The sequence below is a fragment of the Bidens hawaiensis genome, unplaced genomic scaffold (assembly GCF_021521415.1).
Source record: "Bidens hawaiensis isolate Kalapana, Puna unplaced genomic scaffold, B.hawaiensis_p1.1 tig00002866_1, whole genome shotgun sequence".
Classification (NCBI taxonomy): domain Eukaryota; kingdom Viridiplantae; phylum Streptophyta; class Magnoliopsida; order Asterales; family Asteraceae; genus Bidens; species Bidens hawaiensis.
Window position 1 is genome coordinate 1,290,810 of NW_027491154.1, and position 21,151 is coordinate 1,311,960.

The 21,151-nt window shown below is 39.8% G+C and overlaps 1 protein-coding gene across 1 annotated transcript; it reads right to left on the bottom strand.

The window, feature by feature from the left end:
- Positions 1 to 2,081: 2,081 nt before the first annotated feature.
- On the bottom strand, positions 2,082 to 3,632 carry LOC143621461 (zinc finger protein ZAT9-like). The gene has a single exon (XM_077092881.1). It carries the CDS (start codon positions 3,614 to 3,616, stop codon positions 2,561 to 2,563), a length of 1,056 nt encoding a protein of 351 aa, XP_076948996.1. The 5' UTR covers positions 3,617 to 3,632; the 3' UTR covers positions 2,082 to 2,560.
- Between the last annotated feature and the right edge of the window lie 17,519 nt (positions 3,633 to 21,151).

Below are 21,151 nucleotides of genomic sequence, written 5' to 3' on the forward strand. Positions count from 1 at the left end.
CCCTTAAGTTTACATGACATGCCAGTCTTGCCATGCTTACTTTTGTGTGATTGCAATAGTCAAAATTTGAGGTAGAAAGTGAAAGTATTATTAATTTATTTAAGTTTTAACTATTGTTTGGGCTAAATTCTGAAGACTGGTAAAGTTGATTTGCCATTTCTTGAAAAGAATGGATTTAGAAGCTGACCTTGAGTGTCGTTTCTGTATGGGTGGCTGCTAAGCCATCAGCTATTTTCTTGATTTTGAATTGGTCACAAAGTCAAGAAATGAGACCTGACAAACTTCAGGACCACTTCGATATTTCCAACCCCCCTCACTTGTCCTTCCTTGAGCCCTTTGTGTTCAATGTGAAAACTAGATTGCATGTATGGAACGGACCATTGGACACAATATGCGTCTTGGACCGGTTAATCAAAAGTATTGAAAAACATCATCTTATAGAAATTGTGTAAATTTGAAAAACGTCCAACGTCAATAGTCGGTAGTGCCTCGTGGTGTACAAAATTACATGACTTCAAGTGGTTTCATATCTAAACGTTTACGAAAGCAAATATTTGTTTAAACTTGAATTTGAGTATTATAGCATTATACTATTGTTAAAAAAAAACTATATTTTGAAAGTGTTCTATATTAGGCGCATCAAAAACTAGTTACACAGTGTGTCTAAATCGATACAAAGATGCGCCGGCTCATGCAATGGTGCGTGATTTCTCGAACTTATGATTTTGAGGCTTTTAGAATTTATATTATACAAGAGTTGACCAAACACATATATCGACTAATCGACGTTTATTTAACTTGTTATGCACTATATGTAACTCCCATTATGTGTCTATATACATTAGGCGTACTTCTCACGTACATGACCTTTTACAAGTGCTTTAAGTATGTGGATTGTGGAATGGGACTATCCCAAAAATCTCTTCAAATTGATAATGGGTATATGCTTTAATATTTTTATAGACGGTATGGATAGTGGAGACTTTTGTAATCCCCATGTCATCATACTATTAAAAATCTAAAAAGGTAACCTAAGATTCTTGTTTAACAAACAAGTCTTCACTGTTCACCCAATCAACCTTCTATTTACACATCATTTCACACGTCTATCTTGCATTAATAATAAAAAGGGAGGTATTAAGGATCTATCAAATTACTTGTACGCTTTGGCTGCTTCTTGTGGGGTTTCAAAGCAGGCCAAAGCCAACGTGGCCCGCCCTTAACGCCGGCTATATCATGCCGTGTAGTTAAAGAGGTCTGGGTAACACAATAATGAGCACTAAAAGGGGGCAAATGGTTGTGCCACCCCAAATGACCAGTCATATTTATTTTCTTTTTGTTTTGTTTTTTTCTTTATTTAATATCTAGTTAAACCATCACGGCATGTGATTTAACGGGTGAGTTAGTTAAAGTCTCACAGCCACGTGACAGTGATATGACGCTTTAATTAACTAAACTAAAACAACTAGCCTTAATGAGTTTTGATATCATCATCGGTTTGAGGATTAAAAGATGAAATAACACATTTTTGAGTCTTAGAATAAAATAATCATTTTCATAAACAAGCATACATCATCATTGGTCATGTTTCATATCTCTAATTCGTGACTTATGACTTACGACTTGAAACACGATTCTTTGTATGAAAAAGCATGAGAAGGGCATTATGGTAATTTGCTCTGCCCCACAAAATGAGTTTCATGTGTTGACTTTTTCTCAATCAAGACTTGTTCCGATATCACCTCCACCTTTTGTGTTAGGTACCTCACAACTTCTAACTAGATTTCCTACTCACATTCACCAATTATTTATTACATAACTTTTCACAATAATATTTAAACTTGAGCTGTTTTATCATCTTCCTAGCCTTGCAATATTTATATAAATATGATCAAAATATCATAATCATTTTACGCAAAGAAGGTGGAAGAGAGAGCGAAAATGGTGTTGGTTTCCGAGGTCAAGGCGTGCACAAGGATCTTCATGGACAGAAAGAAACATATGGACGTGTTGAAAATGAGGAATGAGACAGTTGCCTGATATGCGCTTTCGTGTCAGTTGCCATGTCCTTCTCTCTCCCTTCTAGGGTGTATTTAGCCTCTCCCTCCTCCGCTCCCATAGAACTCGTACGCCATCATCTTTATACATGGGCACTCTACGCTCGGGCTGTCCTTCCATCGCTTCTCTTCCAATACGCGTAAGACAAGGACGGTCCTTGTGGAGCCATTGGATATGGTCTTACACAAAATCTTTGCAAAATGTTGTAATCAAAATCACAGAAACCTCAGTAATTGATTGATTTGATTCAACAAAATCACAGTTCATAAACTCAAAAGATATTCCTAGTACATATGCATTTAGGAACCATGCTTACATCACACCCTCATCATCATCATCCAAACAAACAAACAAACAAAAAAAGGGCATTTTAGAACTTTCCAATCACCCATGCATCATCAGCAATTCACCATCAACTTTACCAAGAACAAAATTCAACACAAAAGCTAACAGTTTATGAACTAAACAAACATCACTAAAACAACTACTAATTAACTACTAACTAACCCATGTTTGAGTTATATGAAGAAGAAGCATACCCATTCCCATTAACTCCATTAACACTTGCATATTGATCATCATCTTCTTCTTCCATCATCATCATTGGAGGCATCTCATTCAGATCAAAATCAAGAACTTTTCGGCCGCTTTCGGCGGATGTAATCTGACTAGACAAAGCTTGTGCACTTTCACTAGCTATCACCCCACCCCAGTGACACCTCTTGTGACCACCTAAAGCCTGTCCTGTTGCAAAAACCTTGTCGCAAACCTTGCATTGATGCACTTGATCATGTTCTTGAATATGATGATCAGTTGCTGAAGTAATTAACTTGTATTTGTTGTGACTTGACCTATGTCCACCAAGTGCTTGATGAGTTGCAAACCCTTTATTACAACTAGTGCATTTGTACTTATTATTGACAGCTAGTTCTTCCGTTACCGGTGCTAACGGAAGTGTAACGGCGTTACGGTCAACATCCAAATCCATCATCAGCTTCATCTTCTTCTTCTTTCTCTTTACCTTATGCAACTGACTGTCTATTTCTTCCGTAACGGAATCACCGCCGGCGTTAGCAAAGCTTAACAAATCCTCAACTGCTTCCAACAAAACGACGTCGTTGTTGTCGTTTTGATGATCAGCTGGTTTCAACAACGACTTACGACCTCTACGCTCCGTCACCGGCCACCGGCGTAGATACTTGGTCAAATCCACCACCACCTCATCATCACGACGGCGTACGACGGCTGCCGGAGTGTTCAGTGGCGGTAGAATGCCACGCCAAAGACGCTCAGGGTGACACCTCATGTGACCGAAGAGTGATTTCATGGTAAGAAAAGTTTTACCGCATTGAGAACAAGTGGGTTTACCTTCATGATTCACACAGTTCATGTAATAACTGGGTTTGCCAGATGGTTTTGTGAAATTAGGGTTTTTATAATTTGTTGTTCTGGGTTGAGATTGAAGATGAATCCTCATGTGACCACCTAATGCTTTGCCTGAAGTAAACTGTTTATCACACTCCAAACAAACCCTTTTTGGTTGATCATCTTTCTTCATGGCTGTAGCTGTAAGGTTATTCGGATTAATATTCTTGAGATTTAACTCCATGGATATCAAAATCAAGAACTGATGGTTAGCTTGAAGAGATGATGAAAACCCTAATCTAATTACTAATATTCAGCTGGAAGAAAGAATTGGGGTTTTGAAGTAGCTAGTAGTTGATTGATATTGACAACGAACTGCTGCTTTGAAGGTGTTGAGGCAATTGACCATCACGTTCGACTTCGGTTTGCCTCTTGTTCCGCTTTATTAGCTACTCTCTCCTTCTCTCTCACATACACACAGTTACACAAACACAACACTTGTTTCTTTCTCTCTCTATATTTTGGAGAATGAGAATATATTATATGTATATCTACTATATATACATGCTTATTAATTAGATTTTATTTTATAATTAATGGCTTGACCTCCAAGTGTCTCCAACTCCAACACACCAAAGGATGGATGGATGGATGGATGGATGGATGGATGCTTGTTTTCTTATTTTCACTTTACACCCTTCAAACTTCAAATTCCACAACTCACTCCCTCTGGTAGAGTTGGACAAACCGGTTTGGGTTGAAACTGGTTCGATTTGATCAACAAAAGTTAAAACCGGTTTATGATCGGTTTTAGTTAGGGTTGAAACTGGTTGTTGACTAGGTTTTGGTTCGGTTAACCGGTTTTAGTGGAGAAAATTACAAACCGGTTTCCGAACCTAGGGTTTCCGTCGGTCTCAAACCGGTTTCTACCTAATAGGTTTTAAAGCGGTTTGATTTTTGGTTTGGTAGGTTTATGGCCTCTACCCTGTAGTAGTTTAACTTCTTTTTTTTAGTGTTCAATATGATTACTGACGAGTCATTGATCTACCCGATTATCTCCATTTCACCATCAGAAGGCCTCTAGTAATTTAGCTTTTATCTTTTAAATGTTTTCCTTTTTAAAAAGTTGGAATGATTCGTCCTTTTGCAAATGCACTATTTGACTAGTTGTAATTTAGTAAGAAAACTATAGCTGATAAAATATATGATATTGTGATTTTATTAAGAGAAAGTAGATAGTGGCGTGTATTGTTATAATAAAATTTTACTTATTCTGGTTTAAAATCGTAACAGGATTGAAGAAACACTAAGTGACCCGGGGCAGATTACGGATAATCTGGGGGTTAAGTAATGTTTCCCACGAGTATGAGGTCCAGCAGAGAAGGTTGTTCTTCAGGTGACCTGCAAAACAGACACCGTAAGCTCGTCACTGAGAAGGGGGGGGGGGGTTCCTCCTTGTGACCACCCTCCGGCGTGAGAATCAGACTAGATTGCTCTGAATATAAGTGTATATTTAGAGATTGCTAGATAAGATAATGAGATATCAGATGATGTCCTTACCATTCCAAGGTGTTGGAGTATTTATAGCCGAAGGTAGGTTTCCTAGAAGGTACAGCCAGCTGAATAGTATTCCTGTTCCACCAACAGTGGACTACGCACAGGCCATGCTGGTAGGTGGATAGGCTACGGCCGACAGTAATAAGGTCGGCTGTACACTGTTCCTTTACTGCCGGCTGCGCACTGTTCCACCAACTGTAGGCTGCGCACGTCCCATCGTAAGGGTTGGTGAGTAGGCAGCGGCTAATAGTGACAAACAGTACTAGAGGGTGCTCCTCCTTGTACTGTTGTCGGTGAGCTGTCACCCTGTGATTGGTTCATGGGCTGTTCTGGTCAAATCGTCTGTTCTGCCCATACCTTAGTAGGTATAGTACAAAAGATCTTCCAGAAGCATACGGACTGGCTCATTTAGGCGGGAGTATTCCCGCCTTGCTCATTCCTTCATGTGACTACTGAAGTAGCTAGTGCCTTGTGCGTGTAGCCTTGCTGTTAGTGCGGGTAGCCTTCCCTGATGGCTTGTATCCGCAACTGCGGGAACCGGCGGGGTACTTCACCATTGGGAGGCTTTCCCTGCGGGTACAGCTGGCGTACTGCGCGTAAGGTTCTCTGAGCATGGTGGGTCCTGCGGGAGCAGTTGGTCATTGCGCAGACGTCCCTGTTCAAGGTGAGTCTTGCGGGTCCAACTGGGCTCTGCTGGGACCTACCTATTCAAGTCCCCCCAGTCCAATGTTCTTCTCATGAATTATTAATAAGTGAGGTGAACCTTTGGACTTAGCAAGGGGTTTTGAAAAGGGTTTAGTTTTTAGGTTTTCCGTGGTGATTCTTCCCGCGGTTTTCCTGATGTCACGCAGAAATTCCCGACTTTTCTGCTTGATCTTAGGGTATGAAGCGGGTAGGTTTGTAACCTTCTTGCAAGTCAGGAGCGTTGAGTCCCACTTGTGTGGATTCTCCATGGGGTTTTGGCAGTTTTCAACATAGTGATCAATTATGCTAAAACCACCAATTCCATCTTGGAGTTTCAAACAATATAGTTCTCGACGTTCCCGTCATGCGGGGATGTTATTCCCGTTTCCGCAAGCATGGCCCAGAAGATCCTTCTTGGTTTGAATTCCCTGCAGAGTGCTAAGTATGTGAAGGGTTTTACCTTGACACTGTACCCGCACTCGTCTTACGGTTACTTTATTTCCAAGGTATTCCTGGTGTCAATTCCCTGCGGGTGCTAAGTATGTGAAGGGTTTTGCCTTGACACTGTACCCGCACCCGTCTTATGGTTACTTGGTTGCCAAGGTAAGGGGTATTTTCCCGCCTACTTTTGAATCTTTTTTGAATTTTTTTGAAATTCGAAGAGTTGGTGAGAGGATAAGAACAGTCCAAACCTCTGAAACGTCGTGCGACGGTTTCTTCTGACTGTGTCAGGACGTGCAGGAAGTTATGGTGACGTGACAGTACATGGTCATTCCAGACGCCTTTTCAGGCGCGTGGGCGCGATTTTTCGGGCGCGTGGCCGCGAAATTAATGGTACGCGTCCTTTCATCAGCTGTTGCCAGCTTGCTTTTTGCCACGTGTCATAGTTTCATTGCACCTTCGATTTCTCTCTCTTCCGCATTAATTTCATCGCATTAATTGCGATTAGTATATAAAGGGGGAGAGGGTTCTTTGCAATTCACACTTTCACTTCTCTCTTCATCTTTAACGATTTCCGGCGAATACTCACCTTTTCAGTCGAGCATTCTCTTGAAATCGTTTTCTTCTTTCATCGGCAAGATGTCTTCTCACGATGTCGAAGCTACAGCCGATGACAAGAGTACTGCTGGCGAGTGCCAGTGTGCTCTGCCTGTCGATCTGTATCAGTACGTCGTCAGGAAGTTCATGCTCGAGTCTCTCGAGCCTGAGTTTCCTGAACCCCATCAGACGGTGTACGATGCCCCCAGAGGCAAGATCGGGGTATATGCTGCATTCTTTGTTTATGGGAATCTTAGGTTCCCATTGACAAAGTTTGTGTACCGTGTCCTGGAGAGGCACGGTGTGCACCTGACCGAGGTGCACCCGATGGCGATTGCCAAGATTCAGGCACTTCGAGTGGGTGTGCCGGATTCTGGGCATTGAGCCCTATGTTGACCGCCCGATGACCTTCTACTCTTGGAGGTGCATCCAGGGGTGGTATACCCTGATAACCCGAATCAAGGGTTTGAAGATTTGCGCAACCGAGCGCAGTCTTCGTTCGTGGAAGAGGGAGTTCTTCTACCTCTCTGCTCGCGCCATCCCCCTTGCCATGAAATTTAAAAATGGGCAAGCTCTCCCAAGCCTTCACGCCTCCAACTACCAGGAGGCGGAATGGTTCTCGAAGATATCCCGGGTCCAATCTCCGGTTTACCGGTTTGCGGAGTCCGGGATGGTGATGCTCGGGATGAGCCGGGTGTGGAAGGATGCGGATGCGCGAAAGATCCCGATCGTCCTCGAATACGGTTCGAACTCGTTCCTTATGGTATGCTCTGTTTCTTTTTGTTGATTTAGAATCTCTTCTAACTTTTTTCCTGTTTATTTCAGAGGGGAACGACTTGCAGTCGCTCCTGCATCCGCGGGAGGCTGACAGTCCCGCTCGGATGGGTACTCGCGCTCTAGACGAGAACGAGTTGCCCATCCTAGAACAAACGGCGGATCGGTTCGTGGAGGTCTACCCGCTAGGCCACGAGATCTTGAGCGCCAGGCGGCCAGGTAAGGCGCTATTCGACCCTCGACCCCTCAATGTTGAAACCTCTGCTGGAATTCCTCTAATCTTATGTTCTGATGAGGAATCCGCAGATGGTCCTCCGTTGGTGCGGAAGAAGAAGGCTGCCGGCGGGAAGGGGAAGGAGAAGGTGGCCTCCACTGCCGATCTGGTGCCTCGGTCTGACTCCGAGGCCGAGAGCGAAGAGGTGGCGGGGAACCCCGGTGGTGAGAAGACCACCGCTCCGGAGGCTGCGACGACTGTCACCTCCGGAGAGCCCCGGATGACGACGGTGAGCGGCGCAAAGAGGCCGGCTCCATCGGGTTCATCCCCGCCTGTCCGTACTTTCAGGCTCAAGAAAAACCGTGAGTACAAACTTCCTTTATCTTTAACTTCATAGTTTTTCCATCATTAATACTTATCTTCTTTGTGCAGGCGTGGATGTTGACGCATTCCAGGGTGGAGCGCAGAGGAGTACCTCCCCGCCAATGACGGTAGGCTTGGTCAGCCTACCTGAGGCGACGACCCAGGCGCCTGCGCCTGCTTCCGCTGGTTCAGTTGCTCACTCCTTTGAGCCGACTGTTCCAGCTGTGATGACGTCACCGCCGGCTGTGAGTGCTATTTTTACAGCATCTTTCACTGAGCCGGCGGTTACTTTTGCTGCGGATTCTGCAACGGCGACCGCGGCGGACTTCACCATGCCTCCTCCGTCATCGGCATCGACGGCCGATCCTTCAGGTATGCATGGGGCTTCTCGCCAACCTCTGCCTCCTTCCCGTCTACCTGACCTCTTGGACGGATTTCCCTTGGGTTCAGGTGACGGGTTTGGCGGCTATCGGCCTGTTATCGACCCTACAGGTGCGTAGGGTTCTCTTGGCCTATTATTATATATTATTATTATTATTATTATTATTATTATTCTTTTTATATATCATCTTTTCCTAACTGCTTTTTGCGTTTTGCAGTGTCGGATTCCAATGAAGTGTATGTTCCACGCTGGAACATCCGCCGAGGAACAACCCTTCGCACACCTGTGGAGTGCGTGGAGTGGGCTCGTCACGCTGCTCCCAGTGGTGCGTTGGGGGAAGCCATGGCTAGCTACCAGGAGGGTAGGCTAAGCAATGAGCTTCGGGTTCTCCTGGCCCGGATGCAGCCGCGCGTCGAGCTGCTTTGTCGTGAAAATGACAAGTTAAAAGCAGCTCGCCTTCAGGAAGTAGCTCAGGCGCGGGCTGTCCGGGAGGAGAATAGGAGGCTTTCCGCCGCGGCGGCGGAGAAGGAGAAGGCGTTCAAGGCCCTTGAAGTTGAGGTTTAGGCCCGTCTCGAGGCTCGCTCCAAGGCTGCCCAAGCTGTTAATGAACAGCTTCGGCTGGCTAAGGAAACTGCTAGGAACGCAACTGAAAGGGCCACCAAGGCTGAAGCTGTTGCTGAGCCTCTACGCGTGGAGAATGAAGAGCTTAAAGCCAAATTAGAGGCTCTCCAGCAGGCTCATGATGCCTTGGCGATGGAGGACGCGAAGAAGCTCCAAGAGATCCTGGACCAGAGGGGCGTGCTTGACCACACTGAGCGGAAGCTAAAGGGCGTCGAAGAGGCTGCTGCAAAGGAAGTGTTGCTTGCCAACCTTAATAAAAGTGAAGCCGAACGCGCCTGTACCCAAGCTCAAGCCGCCCTCCAAGAAGCTCTGGTTGCCAAGGAATGGCTTCTTCGAGAAGCGTTGTCTCAGGTAAGCTTTTCATGTCTTTACGCTTTTCTTTGTAAATAGAAAAGGTTCTGTTACTTGTATTTTTTCTTTGTAGGTTGTGCATCGGGTCTTCTCAGAGACGTCTTATGACGATGCTATGAGCGCAGCCCTCAACGCTTCTCATGAGGATGGGGAAAAGGCCGGCTTCCTGCTTGGTCTAGGGTTCGTTGAGAAAGGCATCCCGCCTTCCAACTTCCCTTTGTATGATGTGGATACTGAAGCTGTTTATGACCAAGCAGTGAACCAGTATGCCGCCTTCCCGCATCCGGTGGTGGAGAAGGTGAACGAAGTCGCTGCTGCTGATGATGGGCTAGCTATCCTTAAAGCTTTCCTTGAACCACCACGCTCTACTGATGGAGCGGGTCCAAGTGGAAGTGGTCCTGAAGCTTAATTCTGAAGATCCCTTTCCACCATTAGCGTAGATTTTTGCTTTTGTATAGCTATCTTTGTAATATTTGAATTTGATGGAATAAAGATTGTGTTAGTTCTTTGCCTTGTTTATTTTACGCATGTTTTGATCTAACTTAGCAATTTCTTTAGTACTTAGATAAGTTAACTTTTTAACGTGGTAAATTATAAGTTTGTTTCGCTTCCTCTTTAATGATTGTGCGGGTATGACCGTCACTTACACTTAGTAAGATGGCTTAACTTTACTTATATCTGACCTGCGTGGAAGTTTTCCTCATCTTTTCCTTTGAAATTTTCTAAGTGTTCAGAATAAGTTAACCTTTGAACGTGGTAGATGATAGGTAAGTTTTGCTTCATTGTTTGTGATTGTGCGGGTAAGACCGTCACTTGCACTTACAAGGATGGCTAAACTTTCCTTACGTCTGACCTGCGTGTAGGTTTTCCTTAAAACTTGAAATTTTTACCGTTGTGTTTATGCGGGTTTTGCCGCCTTCCACACGTAACGACTTACTTCTTCCCCGATTTATGCGGTGAATACCGGCACATCAGTGTGGGAAGTTCATAAGTATAAAGGTAAGGCTATTAACACATTGTGAAAGGAGAATCATTTCCATTAGAAGTGGCTCTAGGCCTTTTCTTTACAAGTTTGGAATTGATCTACATATAACATTTTCGTAATTGAGCTCCATTCCATGTTCTTGGGATGGGAGTGCCATCGAGCCTTTCGAGCCGGTATGCGCCCTTTCCCAGAACTTCTTTGATAAGGTATGGCCCTTCCCAGACCGGGGCCAGCTTTCCTGGGCGTTCTTGGTTCGAAGCCTCGTTGTTACGCAGTATGTAGTCTCCTACATTGAAGTTGCAGAGTTTTACCCGCGTGTTGTAGTACTTTTGCATTTGTCGCTTGTAGTTCTCTTCACGCACTGCGGCTAAGTCTCTGCGTTCCTCGGTGAGCATAAGATCTAACCGTCTTTCCGCATCATTGTCTTCTGGCTGAATCAAGACCCTTGGTGAAGGTAAACCAATTTCGACCGGGACCATAGCTTCAGTGCCATAAGTGATGCTGAACGGGGTTTCTCCCGTACTGGCCTTTTTCAGCGTTCTGTTTGCCCAAAGGACGTGCGGAAGCTCGTCCACCCAGCCGGATCTGTGTTCCAAGAGTCTTTTCTTTATGCCTTCAACGATGCTCTTATTTGCTCTTTCTACCTCACCATTACCTTGCGGGTGTGCCACTGAGGTAAAGGTGTGGGTGATTTGAAGTTCTTTCAGCCACTGTTGTAGCTTCTTGTCAGCAAAGTTGGTGCCGTTATCGCTCACCAAATTCTGTGGAAGTCCAAAACGACAAATAATAAATTCCCAAATAAATTTTTTGATATGTTTCGCGGTTGTTTGGGCTAAGGGTTTTGCTTCTATCCACTTGGTGAAGTAGTCGATGGCTACCACTAGGAACTGAACATTTCCTGCTGCTGTAGGAAATGGGCCTGTCACATCGATGGCCCACTTCTGAAATGGCCATGAAGAGGTGACTGGAACAAGTTCATTCTTCGGGCGGTGCGTGTTGGGTGCGTAAAGCTGGCAAGACCTGCATTTTCTGATGTATGCCAGCGCATCCGTATGCATCCCCGGCCAAAAGTATCCCGCGTTGTTTAGCTTAGCTACAACAGCGCGGGGACCTGCGTGTACTCCACAGATGCCTTCGTGTACTTCCCGTAGGAGGTAGTCAGCATCTTGGTTGTCCACGCATCTTAAGAGTGGGCCAAGAAAGTTACGCCTGTAAAGGATGTCATCGATGAGTTGATAATTCAGTGCTTTACAGCGTAGTTTTCTTGCCTGTGTTTTTGACTCTGGTAGTGTACCTGCCGCAAGGTATTTTATTATTGGTGTCATCCATGTTTCTGTGCCGGTTTGGATGACACAAATTTCCTTGTGCGGGACCGAAGGTGTCTCGAGGAGTTCAATGCGGATATCCTTTCCTAAGTGGGTGAAGGCTAATGATGCAAGCTTGCTTAACGCATCCGCAGATTTGTTTTCACTTCGCTTGACGTGTATGACTTTGCAGTCGTTGAAATCGCGCATAAGGGATTTTGCTTGTGCGAGGTACAGGGCCATTGTGTCGTTCACGGCCGTGTACGTCCCGTTGATTTGATTGGCTACTAACATGGAATCCACGTGGGCTTCCAAGTTTTTCACTCCCATCTTACGCGCAATTCTCAGCCCAGCCAAGAATGCCTCATACTCGGCTTCGTTATTCGTACTTGGAAAGTCCAGTCGAATAGCGTAAGTGTATTCTTGGCCTGCTGGGTTGGTTAGTTTCAGCCCTGCGCCTGAACCCTCGTTACTGGCTGCTCCATCAGTGTAGAGTCGCCAGACATCATTGATGTCTTGTGCTGGAGAGGGTTGAGCCTCTTCCTGGCACTCTTTTTCCCGCGATGCAGGCACTTCTGCAATAAAGTCGGCCAAAACCTGGCCTTTTATGGCTGGTCTTGGCTTATACTTTATCGCGTACTCCCCCAACTCAATTGCCCATTTGGCTAGGCGTCCCGATAACTCGGGTTTGCCTAGAACGTTTGCAAGTTTGAAGTTGGAGAGAATGGTGATTGGGTGACCCTGGAAATATCGTCTTAACCTGCGTGAAGCGTGTATAAGTGCTAAGACTAATTTTTCGAGGGTAGAGTACCGGGTTTCTACGTCTGTTAGGATACGACTGACATAATAGATTGGCATCTGGATGCCATTTCGCTCTACTAGCAGGACTGCCCCGGTTGCTCTATCTGTTGCAGAAAGGTATAGGATTAACTCCTCTCCCGCTTTTGGTGCTGTGAGCGTTGGGAGTTCGATCAAGCGTGACCGAATCTCCTGAAAAGCTGCTTCCGCTTCTGGTGTCCAGCGGAAGTGCGTTTTCTTTAAACAGTTTCTCAATGTTGACACGAAGGGAAACGACTTATCCGCGTGGTTTGCCAAAAAGCGAATAAGTGCCACTAGTCGTCCATTCAGTGTCTGAGCCTGTTTGATGGTAGTAGGTGATTCCATCTTGATAATGGCTTCGACCTTTTCAGGGTTCGCTCTGAAGCCATCTTTAGTGACGATGACCCCCAAGAACTTCCCTTCTTCCATTCCAAAGGCACACTTGCTCGGGTTGAGCTTCATGTTTATCTTCCTGAGCGTGTTGAAAGTTTCTTCGATGTCTTTCAACATCGCTTCTGGGTCAGGGCTTTTGATGACCAAGTCATCCATGTAGACTTCCAAGTTCCTCCCAATTTGGGCATGAAACTGGTTGTCCATCAGGCGTTGGTATGTGGACCCGGCATTCTTAAGTCCGAATGGCATCATTTGATAACAAAATGTGCCATCGGGCGTCCGAAAAGCGGTTTTGTCCTGATCATCATCGGCCATGTGGATTTGATGGTACCCCTTATACGCGTCCAGGAAGCATTTAAGGCGGAACGGTGCCAACGAATCCACCTTAAGATCAATTTCAGGTAACGGATAACAATCTTTGGGGCATGATTTTATTAAGAGAAAGTAGATAGTGGCGTGTATTGTTATAATAAAATTTTACTTATTCTGGTTTAAAATCGTAACAGGATACATTACCTCTTTAAGCTCTTTCAACTAATAAAATGACCACAAAACACACGTAATAATGACTTTGCTATAACTTGTAATGTACACATAAGTCAATTTCAGATAGTATAGGGGTTTAATATTCTTTTATGGAATTTATTTGTATTTTGTGAGGATTAATTTAGTTGCCCCACAAAACTAATTAAATATTTTTCAGTTTTTGTTATATAATAATACTTATTAATTCCCGATATTGTTATTTTAAAAGTTTTATTATAGGAAAACTGCAATTTATAAATTTCATGTCGAATGATATATTAAGCATTAAATAAAAAGTTATAAAATAATTTATGTTTGAAAACAAAAAATTAATTAGCTATGCCAACATGTGTAAATTGTAATTTGTAGACAATTTTTTTTTTGAATTTTTCTATACTCTTAAGTGAAAATGATGTATAGTTGACGAAGGAGTTGATATATAGTTTCCTGAAGTTTCTCTTGTTGTAATTGACGCAAGGTTGTCTTCAAAGTGTTTCCTAACTTCGGTCAAGATTTTTATAGTTTTGAACTTAAAATTCCAATAAATTCGAATTCAAGTTTATCTTCAAGATCAATAATCAAAATAAGTGAACAACTAACTATATATATCGAAACTAACATTTTTTTAACTAATATGATATATGGTTAAAGGAAATGTTATATTCTTTTACACGGGTTAGAATAAATAATTTTTTTAAATAATAACATAATGTGAAATACAAAAAAAATGCATCACATATATAAAGATATATTATACAGTAAAAAAAATTACACATTACGCAATTTAGAAATAAAAAATTGTTAAAAATTCATAAATCATAAATTATTTCTTTGTTATTTTCTATATCAAAACTTAGTTGTAAATGACAACTTTTTTAAGCCAACTCGTGAATCAAAAATCATTCTAATCTTAAACTGCTTTGACATGAACAATGTTTGATACTTTAATCGGTTAAAGAAACCCACCCGTTTCGTATTGGTTACTTATAAAAATCTAATATTAATAACTAATGCAACACATTTTATATTAAACAAATTAACATATTTATGATTGTATTAATTCTTTTAAATTAGGATAGAATTATTAAAAATTAAAAATGAAATATTAAAAAGAGAAATGTAGTTAATATCAGAGAGATGAGGGAAACTTTTGTAATGATCAACATAGTTAACATGAGAGAGATGAGGGAAAACTATCGGACTAAAACCGCATATTTCGACAAACCAAATGGACGAAAACCGCAGTTTACTTAATAATAATATATTGAAAAGAAAAAAAAAGAATAAAATATAAAACTATTAATAAGAAAAAGAAATATATATTTAACATGAGAGAAATGGGAAAATTTTGTAAGACTCATGTAGAACACGAGTTAGAATAAATAAATTTGTTTAGATAATAACACAATGTAAATATGTTCAAAAAGATATAAAGATATAATATATGGTAAAATAAATTACATATTACACAATACGTAAATAAAAAGTTGTTGAACATTCATAAATATATATCTCTAAATATTTTTTTGTATACAGTATTTGTAATTTTAACCTAAATATCAAAATTAGTAGTTTCGTTTTGTTTTTTATTTCAACTTTAGATAATGAAACACATCACTTACCATGCGTTAATACATGTTGTTTTTCAAAAACAAATCAAACAATCTATATTGATTGACTTTAGCTTTTATTAATCTTAACTGCAAAACAAACATAAAGTTAAAATTTCTTTATTTGAAATTAATTATTTTATTTAAATCAACGTGAAAGTTTGTTACTTATAAAAGCTTAATATTAATAACTAATACAACATATTTATATAAAATTAAATAATATATCTATGTTTGTATTAAAATTTTAAATTAAAAAATAATTATTAAAAAGAGAAAATAATTGATTAAGAAGGAAAAAAAAGTTAAATATAAAACTATTAATAAAAAAGGAAATGTATTTAATAAGAGAGAGAGGTGGTAAAATTTTGTAAGAAACTATCTTATGTGATGACATGTGGAATTAAGAACTTTTATTTATTATATAGTATAGATAATACAATTTAGTACCCACACACACACTTGTATAGCCTTTTTTTTCTCTCTTTTTTCAGTTTAGCCCCAAATTTATTTTTTCTAGGATATACGAATTGATATTGACCACAATCTGAGGTTAGCCAAAATGAATCGTGTTCAGTGTTCACCTTTATTTCTTAAAAATAAGGAAAATTGGTTTTAAATAAGCTCAACTATACCCTATTGGTAAATAATAGTCTCAACTTCAAACTTGGCTGGCGGCGGTCCCAACTAAAGGGGTATTTATTTTTAATAGGCCACGACTAACGGATGTTAACTATGTTAGTCTGATGTTTATGTGGCACGCTTAGTTGTCAAAAACTTGATTATGTGGCATCTTACGTGGCACATTCTCTTCATTTTATTACTCTCTCTCTCTCATTTGCCATTGACCGACTTTCTTCATGGAATCCGGCCATCATAGACGTCGGCCACCACTATTGTCGTTAATCTGTCATCACCATGTCCTCACGATGAAGTTTCATGTCCATTTTAGATCTAAGCTTCCGATGGTGGAGATTTTCATTAGAACCCTGGAAACAGTCACCAATTGGAACCCAAAATTCATGTTAGTTGATTACAGTTTGCAATTAAAATCTTAGGGCTTTTATTTGGTTGATAAAAACGAGTTAAATGATATGTATTTATTACCTCAAATGGTGTTCGAATTTTTAGCATGCAACACCTTGTCGGAGTTCAAACGCGATAACGATTTCTGATTTTCTGGTTTAAACAACCCGCAGGAAAAAACAATTTTGATTTTATCGGTTCTAGCAACAAACTGGAGTTGGTGTTGATTTGTTTATTCGCCGGAAAAACGTGGATACGGGTAGGGATATTATGTGGCAGGGAGGAGCCAGAACACCTGCAAACCGACATCAAAGACATGTTAAAAGAAGTGCCAGAATGGGGACGGCGGCGGTAGTGGCTGTTAGTGGCAATGGTACGGTGGTGTTGTGATAGCTCCTGGAGAGTAAAAGGGGAGGAAGAAGATGCATATGTATACATACATATTATATATTACTTTCATTGCCAAGTAAGCTGACACGTAATCATGTTTTTGACAACTAAGCGTGCCACGTAAGCATCAGACTAACGAAGTTAACATCCGTTAGTCGCGGCCTGTTAAAAATAAATACCCCTTTAGTTGGGACCGCCGCCAGTCAAGTTTGAAGTTGGAATTATTATTTACCAATATGACATAGTTGGGATTATTTAAAACCAGTTTTCCTAAAAATGATAAATACATTGCTACATTCAAAGTTACACTGTTACATTCAAAGTTATGCTGAAATATATAATGTATATTCAAAATCAAAGCTCATATAATATGAAAAGTATAGAGTCGGCATTGTGCCTCGTCGGTATCCGCTTGAAATCCACGAAACATGTATCTGAACCGCTAGTAATGTCCTCTACGTAACCACTCGATTGTGGAAGCATTTCGGGCACCACCGCCACTCTGAAGTATGTTACAAAGATTCGTAAATGGATATAAGTTTAAAAGCCCGTCTACATTCCTCCATGTATTTTTTCCCAGTGACTCGTTTTGCATGTCGAGATCCTTCTGTCCACTTTTGTGGTTGCTGTACACTACATCCGTCTCATTAAAAGTGGCCATATTTTCTTTTTTATTTGTCTCGTTAAAAATGTCCACTTTCAGAATTTATTATTCAATTTTCAAATTTACCCTTAAACACATGCAACTAATATTAATAAACAATATTGATGGACTCAATTTCTAAGGGCATTATCTTCATTTGGTAAACAAAAAAATAATCATTTAATCTACCTTAAACTCTGTATTTTTTAAATCCATGACATTTTTAATGGAACGAAGAGAGTATATTATTGTCAATACCACATAACTTGGACACCCTACTTCACATTTCTTGGTATATTGATTTGAGGGTATGTTAAGATTGATACGTTTATACACCCATAATGACTTGAAACTTCTCCAAGACTCGGGTCTACAATACGACCTGGATTTTGCGCATCACCGGTGATAGGGTTCATTTTTCTCAAAATGGTTGAAAAAATATTACGATCATTCGTTCATTCTTGTAGAAAAAATTCTTTTTATTATAAGGCGTGTAGTGGACGTCACCCACTACCACCTCCCCTAGTTTTGGGCGTCACACACCATTACGTGGAGATGGAGAGGGGCGTCAAAGGGGAAAGCGTCATCATTTCAATGACGGATAGAGATGTGAATTAGTAGTTGGGTGGGTCAACATCCAATTTCAACCGATTATAATATCTAGGTCACACACACACACACACATATATGTATATATATACTAGTAGGTACCCGCGCGATGCGGCGGCAACAATTGGTAAACATTTTCAAACTCAAACAGATAGAACATAGGTCAGTCTGGGTCATAAGCAAGTACGGTGGAACAAGTGGATGGGTTTCATGGGTACAAGTTATTAGCTGGCTAAAATTATTATGTATGCATTTAAACGGGTATACCCATAATGTAGACATGTTTGTAATACAAAACATGATACTAACAATTTATAAATACAAGAAAAACCTTTATACATTCATAAACAGTTTCCTCTAAATCATCATTGTAAGAAACACAATGTCCTGTAAAACAACTTTGTAAGAGTAACAAAATAGAAAAATTCAAGAAACTAACATAAAGAAAGATTTGGAAGTTGATCTTTTGGTGGATGCAACAAGTGTAGTGTCGGTTCATAAGCTTTTGCTCATCCACCACCTTTGTCCATCAAATTCCTTGAGAAATTACCGTTTTACCCTTTAAATCTGCAATAAAAAGGTGAATTTCAGACCCAAAATCAAAACTTTAATGCACATAAACAACTTGTATAAATGATATTGAAATTTGATCAGTGGATCAAGTTGTTCCTAATGTTAATTTCACTTCCCTAAACGCAATTGCATACATACACATAAGAAATAAAATAGTAGAGCCTTATTTTCTGTAAAACTAAAACGAATAATGTGACCTTTGAGAGGAGCACATACCTTTACGAGTCACAAGAAAACGGGCCAGCCCAGAAGTATGCGACATCCAATTCATTTAAACGAGAAAAAAGTGAACCGACCAGTAAAAAATCAAACCAACTTTTATAATTGAATCAAACCCATAAAAACTGGAAACCCGTCTTTTCTTATTGGCGCATCTTTATTATCACATGTTTCAATATAGAATGTGTTTTGTAATTTTGATTCAAATAGGAGAAATCTAACTGTTTAGCCAAGCGAGTCGATAAAAATGTTTTAACCAATCGGACCGATCAAAACTTTTTAGCAAAATGGGAAGGAGTCCACCATCATGAACCACTTACGTGTGCCGATGTCAAGTTTGACTTCCATAATTCAAGACCAGCACTATGTTTGAACTATAAAAAACACAATATGGTTTACCTTGTGAAAATTGAGTGTGCCATGGGTTTTGAATAAGCCAGCCTTAGAATCATCTTCAGAGGGAACATATGCAACAAACTCTTTTTGACTACTCTACTGTCAACTCTATTGCATGAACCCATCTTAAATTACCTAAACAATTTGCATATCTGAATGCACATTAATATATCATACTAATATTCAAACTTATGTTATTTTAAAAATTATAAGTAAAATAATCATAAAAAGTAATTATAAAAGTATTTAAAGTAGCTATGAAAAAATAAATGTGCCAACCCAAAACTATGAAAAATACTCAAAATCCGAGCATGAGCTTTAAAAATGAAATTTACTTATAGTTAATATCCATTAGATAATAGTGCTAAAATATGCATTGTATTAATTGTCAGTGCTTTGTTAACTTATATGATTTAGAATACATATTTTAATTACCTTTTTGGCTCGAGGTAAATGATCCAAACCCAAACCGCTATCTTTTAGAAATAACATGTTTTGACCTGAACCAAACCAATACCTTTTCAAAATGGTCCGTTTTGACCCAAATCAAACCAATGCCTTTTAAAAATGGCATGTTTTGACCCGAACCAACCCGATATATTTTCAAAATAACCCATTTTGACCCGAACTAAACCGATATCTTTTTAAAATGGCCCTTTTTACCCGAACCAAACCGATAACCTTTTGAAATGGCTCATTTTAACCCGAACCAAATTGATACCTTTTTTAAAATGAACATTTTGTATACATGTTACGAAGTTAAACCAAACTTTGACTATGACATTAATAATGACCAGAATGTACTATAACATAAAAAATATAATATACAAAAAAAAAAGATAATATATTAAAGCAAATGACCGGTAAATCCATAACCGATCTTGATTCAAAATAACATTTCAGCCCCTTTATTAATTTGAAATTCCATAATTGCCCCTGAACCAAATCTTTGAAATCATACCTAGTACACTATATCATTTATAGAAACCTAAAAATCAAGTTCATTGTGTCATGCACATATGAAAGTTGAATTATACCTAGTAACAAGTATGTTGACCCGAACTAAACCGATATCTTTTTAAAATGGCCCTTTTTACCCGAACCAAACCGATAACCTTTTGAAATGGCTCATTTTAACCCGAACCAAATTGATACCTTTTTTTAAAATGGACATTTTGTATACATGTTACGAAGTTAAACCAAACTTTGACTATGACATTAATAATGACCAGATTGTACTATAACATAAAAAATATAATATACAAAAAAAAGATAATATATTAAAGCAAATGACCGGTAAATCCATAACCGATCTTGATTCAAAATAACATTTCAGCCCCTTTATTAATTTGAAATTCCATAATTGCCCCTGAACCAAATCTTTGAAATCATACCTAGTACACTATATCATTTATAGAAACCTAAAAATCAAGTTCATTGTGTCATGCACATATGAAAGTTGAATTATACCTAGTAACAAGTATGTTAACACATTAAATAGGATGTTTTAATAAAACTATATGTGTTCAAAGAAAATTAGGCCTGGCCCGGTTTCATTTTAACTCTTACTTCTTCAACATGCTGCTTGATGTGTCTTCATAATCAATACCCTTGAGAACTTGCCTCATTCTTCCACCATGCCTTACTCATATACGATAAATCTCATAACCCTAAAATCAACACAGTTTTAGGGTAAAAAAATGATTTAAGAAGAAAATGATCAGTAACATTTTAACTCTGGAAGCACTCGTCTACCATTAGCTAGGAATGTTAATTTTAACATACCTGAAACTATTATTGTATTAAACACGGAACTATTATTACACACATGTTTTTATTATACAGGCCTATAATATGCTAATTTTTCCATATTTGTATATAGTAGTTTTGACCCATTCTAAGGTGTAACTGTACCATATATGACATTTATTTCATTGGGTTATCTCCTAACATATAATCTACGTGCCAAATCAACCAAAGTGCAGTTCGATCAAATTACCACGCAAAGATGTCTACCCAGTGTCAATTCTAAATGTTGCAAATTTATTTTTCAAGATCTAGTAAAGAAAATAACCTTATCGTTTTGGAGTCTTCAAAATCAGCCATAGCACTACAAACAATGTAATGAAATCTCATTTTGTGTGGTATTCCATTCTTAGGTGCTCTATGTGGATTTGGTTAGATCCGGAGACAATACGGCGAGTTTTGTGTTCGGTAGAGGACACGTTAATGAATTTGGAGAATATACTATT